Here is an 8,452-nt window from a genome sequence, read left to right as displayed (position 1 = left end):
AAATGGTTACCGAATGTTCTTTTATAGCCACATTTCTGTCCATTCACACCAGTTACAATCACATTCAGAATGTAAAAAAAACTGGAAATATGATGTAATAATATTAATGCGTTATTTCCACACATATTACTTTCAGCATTTAATTCAACTGTTAAAATGTTTTGAACTTGAGAGTGAATTGACTCAAACTTGATGTTTCCACGACAACCTGTTTGAACTTGAGAGTGAATTGACTCAAACTTGATGTTTTCACGACAACCTGTTTGAACTTGAGAGTGAATTGACTCAAACTTGATGTTTCCATGACGACCTAGTTGGTAAACAAACACATTTCCTGTCCATCAACAAACATGCAGCGCTTCCCAATCTGTGGCCTACTCGTGGGCCGTGAGGGTATTGCAAGAGGGACCTCAAATAAATAATTGTCAAAAACACTAAGGCAAAAAAAAGCTCTTGAGGGTTTAATTATTGTTCAAATGAAAAATGATGGTGATTGTTTATTGTTTTAATTATTGTTCATATGAATAGTTATGCTGCTTGGTTGTTTATGGTTAATAATCTCAGACTAAACGTTTAGAGGTTAAAGGTCAGATTATAATTCAAGCATCTGTTGGATAGAAACAAACAGATCCAACAGTTTTGAACATTCCAGAATTAAATGCATTTTACATCCATTAAACTATAAATGTCATTGTATTGTTTAATATTTTGATAAAATTGATAAATAAATCTTATAATGGAGTCAGTTGTTGTGATTCTAATTATTGCTGCTTCTCGTCATCTTTTATGAAATAATTCATGACATTTTTATTGCATAGCCAATGTAATGACTCAAGAGATATTAAAGATTATAGTTGAATGCTTTATATAAACTATTGTAGTGTGGAGAGCAGTACAGAGAAGCATCACAACATTTCACTGTTACAAAAATGACTAAAATGCCGTCCCGAAAATAGCCGTTCTACAAGCTCACAATGAAGATGTGTTATACATTTGAAAACTTGAAATGGGATTGAATGAGTACTTTTACTTTTGGTACTTTAAGTGCATGTTGATACCAATACTTTTGTACTTTTACTCAAGTAAATTTTGAATTCCAGACTTTTACTTGTAAGGGCGCGCTCCCACCGCACTTTTATTTTACCTCTAGGGCGGAATCTGCCAATGCTTTGTCAATGCAAATGCGTGGATTCGTGGTCTTGAGGATTTGTTCCAAGAATCCACGCATTTGCATTGACAAAGCATTGGCAGATTCCATTATGAACCAATCTTTAAGAGTTTAAAACATACAGTATGTCAGAAGTGTTTATTTGTAAACAAAATAAAAACATGTAGGCTATGTCAGAAGTGTTTATTTGTAAACACAATAAAAACATGTAGGCTATGTCAGAAGTATTTATTTGTAAACAAAATAAAAACATGTAGGCTATGTCAGAAGTGTTTATTTGTAAACACAATAAAAACATGTAGGCTATGTCAGAAGTGTTTATTTGTAAACACAATAAAAACATGTATGTCAGAAGTGTTTATTTGTAAACACAATAAAATATCTAAAACTCGTAAAAACATAAAAGTATTGTCATAAAAATGTACTTAAAGAACCAAAAGTAAAAGTACTCATTGTGCAGAATGTCCCATTTCACAAGTTTTCCAAAATAAATCTTTTGAAAATAGCAGATCTACAAGCTCACAATGCGTGGCATTGCTATTTTCAAATGGCCGAAATATATATAGGGCTGAAGGTTAAATTCTAAATAAGCAAAAGTTGTCAAATAATTGTAGTGGAGTAAAAATTACAATATTCGCCTCTCTGAAATGTAGTGGGAGTAGAAGTAAAAGTACAGAAATTTTGGAAATACTCCAGTAAAGTAAAAACAAAAAATACCTCAACATTTTACTCAAGTACAGTACTTGAGTAAATGTACTTCAGTTACTTCCCACCACTCTATATATTTATGTGACGCAGTTTCCTGTCGGCCATATTATCTCTTCCGCTGGTTTCAAGGGTATCAGAACGCTCTTCATCATGTTCCGTTTGGTCAAAGCTGCAGGGAACCTTTCTGGTGAGAAAACCCATGAATTAAACCTTATTAAACTAATTAAACGTTGTTTTAATGTCAGTATTGTTTGTTTTCAAAATATAAGTGCGTCACAAGCGCGTCTCCCCTTGACCACAAGGTTAGCCTTTTAGCATGTAGCCTCCTCCAAACTAACACTGCACAATAACACGCCAACAAGTCATTTAAATGGCTTCATGAAGCCGTTAATTGATATAATTGTTGAATTATTGCTGTCAGTGTGTTTTAGTTGAACAGGTAAATGGAGTGTTAGTGTTTGACTGTAGAAGATACAGGCATATCAGTGAGTGTTGTCCTCAGATAACCTGGCACCTTGTTATGCAGCTTTGCAACCTGACTGTGGTCATAATGGGAAAGTCTTAAATACTAAAGAGTATTATTAAGTAGTAAGATCAATACTATTCATCTAAAATGATATTACATTGTATTTAATGAGTGGTGTAAAGTAACCAAGTACATTTACTCAAGTACTGTACCTAAGTAAAATGTTGAGGTGTTTTGACTTTACTGGAGTATTTCACATTTTACATCCCAGGGGCAAATATTGTACTTTTACTCCTACAATTATTTGAAAACTTTTGTTACTTTATAGGTTTAGATTATTATTACAAAACCTACAGTAACCACTTCAGCCCTATTATATATACATTTTGGCTATTTGAAAATGACAGATCTTCAAGCTCTCAATGCGCCGCATAAGTTTGTAATCTGCTATTTTCAACAATTTTTTTTACATTTTAAAACTTGTGAAATGGGACATTATGCATAATGAGTACTTTTGGTACTTTAAAAACATTTTGATACCAATACATATAAGTATTGATACTTTTACTTAAAATATTAGTACTTTTTCCACCATTGTCCTCAGATAACCCAGGACATTGTTATGCAGCTTTGTATTTGTAACCTGACAGGTCATAATTTAAAAGTCTTGAAATGTCTTACATATTATTTCTGAGGTGATGTATTCCTGATGACTAATAGTCCTATATTATAACTATTGTATGACTACTATGAGATTGAGTTTTGCCAAATGATTAACTTATAGAAAATTAGATATTGAATTAAATGGTAAAATAGCATCTGGTGGTTTCTGGTATACAGAAAACACGTTCTGCTAGCTTCATTATTGACAGTATTGCATATTAGATTAGTTAGTCTTGCACCTTTCATTTCATGTTTATTTTTGGTTGCAAATTTGTTCTTAAATGTAATTCTAGGAGGCATTAAAATTGTTATCCTAAGTCAGACAGTCATCCATTGTTTTTTTTAGTTTATAAAGTTTCAACCCAATATGTCAAGTTGAGTAGACCAGCCTGGATTATTCTCTTCTATTCACTGTTGACAGAACTAATTTGAAGTTTAACTAGAAAAGATCCAAACTGTACTAAATGTAAAAACATCTGACAGATTTATCATGTGTTTAACTGGCATCATAAATGGCATTTAAAGTGCAGTGATATTGGTTTGTTAGTGTTAAATAGCGCTGATCGTAGCTCATACCGGCAATGTCATAGTAGTAATAATAATGTCCTCCTGAAATGTTTTGAATCCCAATCACTTTTATTGTCACATCACAGGTTTACAAGTGTAAAGAAGTGGGTGAAATTATTTTTGCACAAAACTCCATCATTTGTAGTTTTCAGAGAAGAGAAAATAAGGATAGAAATGGGTCAAATATTCCTGATGAGTAGAGTGAAAATATAGGTAACCGGTACGCTCGTCCCCAAAACACGTTCGCCCACATTTGTTGAGTGGACCGCTCATCCCCAGTGGTGGACCGCTCGCCCCGCCGGTGTGGAACGCTCGCCTCGCTTGGTGAGAACAGACTACAGCCCCTAACATTATTAAGTTCATAAAGAAACGGGCCGAGTGTGTTTAGGGGCGAAAACGCCACGAGGCACCGCCGAGCGAGCTCATGCGAGTGAGTCGCTGTGCCGAACGTTGGTAAAGTCTCAGCTCTGTCAGAATCGTAACCCCCCCCCCCCCCCCCCCGGATTTGCCCCGGGCAACCGTTCTTGTATTCAAAATATATGCCTATATACATTTTTCATATATAATATATCATCATCCTTCGACTGTCGTCGAGATCCTTGATGCCACATCTTTCTGCCGGGTCCTGTCGGCCATTGCTGCTCCCAGTTCTTGGAATGCAAGTCCTGGAGATTGAATCAGGATATGTATGAGGCCTGGTTCCTCTAGATCAGTGGTTTTCAACCCTTCTCATATCAAGGTCTATTTATTTATTCGGCATTTGAGCCACGGATTCACCATTTGATGACATTTAGACTCTCAGACCCAAGACTTGGGTCCATTTGGTTTCATTTTACACTCCCTATATGATCTATAAGGGTCCATTTGGTTAACAAATCTCCCATCATTTAGCTGGGGACCACCTGGAACCCCCTCAAGGACCACAAGTGGTCCCCGGACCACTGGTTGAGAACCACTGTTCTAGATGATTGGGGGAGCCGCCATAGCAGGATATCCGATATTACTTGATCCTCGGAACGGTAGCAATGACCAGCAAACATTGCTCTTCGATGTGCTACGGTCGATGTTATTGTCAGCAGTTCACCATAGATCTGCTCTTTGGTTGGAAGAGTGTTCCAGGAGATGTTTTTATGATGATGATTTGTGTGTTTACAGGTCAGGCTGTGCGCCAGGTGAGGCACGGCTCCACAGCGCCCCCCACCAACTTCCACCACAAGTATGGCAATGGACTGCTGCTTGGAGGACTCACGTTCTGTGTGGGTGTCTGGAGTTATGTGAGTTAAAAGTACAATGTACCATGTTTTGATGATGATTATATCATTTACACATACTAATCTATACAGGATATTAATGTATATAATAATGTACATGGTCATATTTAACATGACATCATTATATTATATTTATACATCTATAATGTTGGTCTTTTTTTAACCGTTAATTGGTCAGGGGAGGGAGGCTGAACGCACACACTAAGGTTGGACGATAAGGCGAATATATTGGCAACTTTTTTGGGGAGTGATTTTTGTCATGTTATTTTGCAAATGTAATGGTCTGCCTCCTCGAGAATTCAAATCTTAAGATATAGCCACATTAAATGTTAAGTGCAATACAAAGTGTGCACGAAATGCTAATCAATTTGGGTTCTAATAACGATTATAAGGCACGTTCTTGTTGCACCGATTTCCGATGAACCTAGGCTACAACTGGGGGCGGTCGGACCGGCCGATTATCCCGCAGCGGCACGATTTATTATTATGTCCGTCTGATTAAAAAGACAACAAAGGAAACTTGGATGTGTGTTATGCCTATATACGTTGCTGTCCAAGTGTCCATGGTGCAAACTGCGGTCGGCTTCTCTGCTTCAACTTCACTTCATCTCCTAGCCTGGGATCTTAGCTTAGTCCTGAAAGTAATATCCTATGGAAGTGATTAGTTTCATCTTCATTGTCTGAACTAGTTTTGGTCAAAGAGAAGAAATACAGTGGTCTAGTCTCAGTTCATTGACAGCGCGCAGTCACACCACGTTTCTATAGTAACCCGATACTGACACGGCAAGTGTTACAGCCGAATTTATACTTTGTCGTACAGCGAGGTTGTATTTCTGCTATAATTGACCCGTGACCCACTGTACGGCGAAGTATAAACTGAGCTTTAAAAGACATTAATTTATTTTCTTGCGGCCAATATATCGCCAATTTGGGCTGACGGTGGCTGATAGGAATATTTTTGGCATATCGCCAAACCTTTAACACACACACACACACACACACACACACACACACACACACACACACACACACACACACACACACAGATTATCGGTGGAAACCTTGTGTGTCCAAAAGCTAGAAGAACCTTCCAATGAATCCAATGTGGTTATTATTTAGTCACAGGCTCTAAATGTATTGTTTGTGTGATTGGCAGGTGATCACACAGACGGGCATCACGTGGAACTTGTCACCGGTCGGTAAGGTCATGCCCAAACCCTGGAGGGAGCCTGAGGCCGAGGAAGAGTGATGACCCCTAACCTCTGGACCACCCCACATGACTAGACCAAGACCCCCTGTCCCTGCTGTCCTCTATAATAACACATAAAACCTTATTGTGATGTTTTATCATATAAAACATTCTGACACCTTCATAAAACATTGTGGTTGTAAAGAAGAATGTCATGTTACTGTATCATAATAAATTAAACTTTAATTGAGATGTTTGCTTCTCGTGTGAATTGTCAGGATTAAAGGTACAGTTTTATGTTCTGACCGAGAGGTCATTGCAACCGTAAATAGGCTGCACTCGTTAAATGCGATCTACAGTACACGTGTGTGCATTGACCATTGTAACTGCATACAATATTCATATATGTGAATTGACATTTGAAATCAAAGAAGGCAACTGCCGACTTAACTTTTTTCAAATTCAGAATACATGTGTGGATTATAGGATCAAATTTCAAAGAGTTTTAGAGCTCAAATCAAATCTACACGCTCAACATATCTAGGCTCATATAGATGTACTTTCCTTTACATATCCTGTAGAAGTGAGGATAGAATAAGGACCTGAGACGCAAAAGGTTGAGAACCACTGTTTTATTGTACCGTCGTGCTGTTTACATGTTCGTCTAATATAGAATTAATTAAAAAAAGTACCTCTGTGTCGATACTAGTTATCACTGAGGCCCTGAAGTATGCACACAATTCTAGTTATTATTAAAGGTAGGGTAAGTTATTGTTGTGGTTGAAACGGGTTAAAGCACTATCTTGTGATAGTAATCATTGCTATAGAGTGTTTGTTCAGTAAGTGTTAAATAGCTCTATAATATAGAGCTAAATGTAATAACATTAATGACAGTGTAATTAATGTATTACATTTACAGTACCTTACTTTTGTGTTACTTCCACAACTAAAATGTTTGCTCATACTGGCAATGTCATAATAATAGTGTCCTCCTGAAATGTTTGAATCACAATCACTTTTATTGTCACATCACAAGTGTAAAGATGAGGATGAAATATTTTTTGCACAAACCTCAATCATTTGTAGTTTTCAGAGAAGAGAAAGTATGGATAGAAATATGTCAAATATTCCTGATAGGAGTAGAGAGAAAATGTAGCACACTGGGAAAACTCACCTTCAAACTCGGAATCTACTTGATCACGTCACAGGATTACAGGTGTAAGGTGAACCTGTAACCCCCTCGCACTCACCTCTCCTTGTATGACTTCTTGTTGTTGACAGATGTTAGGTTCATTGTTTACCTTGTTTTTAGCATTTTATTATTTTCTTTGCACTGTTTACATGATGAGGCTAGGCTGGTTAATAGTGTCTGATAATGTAACTAACCTGTGGTGGAAAAAGTACTGCATTTTTTTTACTTAAGTAAAAGTATCAATACTGCAATGTAGAAATACTCTTTCAAGTAAAAGTCCGGAATTCAAAATGTACTTGATCAAAATTACAAAAGTATTGGTATCAAAATGTACTTAAAGTACCAAAAGTAGAAAGTACTCATTATGCAGAAGGTCCCATTTCACACGTTTTCAAATGTATAAAATATATATAAAATCTTTTGAAAAAAGCAGATCTACAAGAGTTTGTAGATGTATATAGGGCTGAAGTGGTTGTATGTATGTATGTTTTGTAATAGTAATCCAAAATCTACAAAGTGACTAGTAACTAAACTTGTCAAATAATTGTAGTGGAGTACACCATTACTAATTGGAAATCCTCCAGTAAAGAAAAAGTAGGCCTAGCTCAAAATTGTACTTAAGTACAGTACTTGAGTAAATGTACTTACTTACTTTCCACCACTGACTGTAACTCAGTGTAACTATAATAATGTCTTTACTGTAACTGAGATAGTGAGTTTCAGGCAGTACTACTTGTCAACCAGTAGGTGTCTCTACTCCACACCAGGGTGTAAAATGCTTTTCATATTCAAGGCATAAAAATACCCCATGTGCCTTTTTCATAAATACTCTTAAAGTCATACATGACACCAAACTCAGCCAATGGCTGCGCGTCTGCGTCAATCGCCCGGCCCACTCTCTCCACCAACCAGCAGGCGGGGTTGAGCCTCTAAGGCCAGTGTTGCCAGATCTGGCGAGAGAAATAAGCAACCATTTAAACCAGCAGTGGCTATTTGAAAATAGCCGATCTACAAGCTCACAACGCATAGCGACGCGTTGTGAGCTTGTAGATTGACTATTTAAAAAAAAATCTTGAAGAAATGAGATTTTATCTTTGAAACATTTTAACAACACAAATCTTTGTATGGGGGTCCCCTGCCATAAACAAATACATATTCATTTGGGGGTCCTTAGTCTCGCGTAGCCGGCCCAGACCCAACTGAAAATGAAAAACAGCGACCTCTGCAG

General features: G+C 37.1%; 1 protein-coding gene across 1 annotated transcript; it reads left to right on the top strand.

The window, feature by feature from the left end:
• Positions 1-1,957: 1,957 nt before the first annotated feature.
• On the top strand, positions 1,958-6,284 carry cox7b (cytochrome c oxidase subunit 7B). Its single transcript, XM_084073640.1, has 3 exons — positions 1,958-2,063; positions 4,728-4,846; positions 6,000-6,284. The coding sequence occupies exons 1-3, from the start codon at positions 2,027-2,029 to the stop codon at positions 6,090-6,092; spliced, it is 249 nt and encodes an 82-aa protein (XP_083929766.1). The 5' UTR covers positions 1,958-2,026; the 3' UTR covers positions 6,093-6,284.
• Positions 6,285-8,452: the final 2,168 nt, after the last annotated feature.

The sequence above is a fragment of the Gymnoscopelus microlampas genome (assembly GCF_963454915.1).
Source record: "Gymnoscopelus microlampas genome assembly, chromosome: 12".
Taxonomy (NCBI): Eukaryota; Metazoa; Chordata; class Actinopteri; order Myctophiformes; family Myctophidae; genus Gymnoscopelus; species Gymnoscopelus microlampas.
Note: the sequence above shows the minus strand (reverse complement) of the source record. Positions and strands in the feature narration are given on the sequence as shown.

What these genes read in the sequence shown, in the direction of transcription:
- cox7b (XM_084073640.1), top strand. Translation starts at nt 2,027, where the DNA reads ATGTTCCGTTTGGTCAAAGCTGCAGGGAACCTTTCTG. An exon ending in AGCTGCAGGGAACCTTTCTG is followed by an intron (nt 2,064 to 4,727) that starts GTGAGAAAACCC and finishes GTGTGTTTACAG; the next exon opens with GTCAGGCTGTGCGCCAGGTG. An exon ending in GTGTGGGTGTCTGGAGTTAT is followed by an intron (nt 4,847 to 5,999) that starts GTGAGTTAAAAG and finishes TGTGATTGGCAG; the next exon opens with GTGATCACACAGACGGGCAT.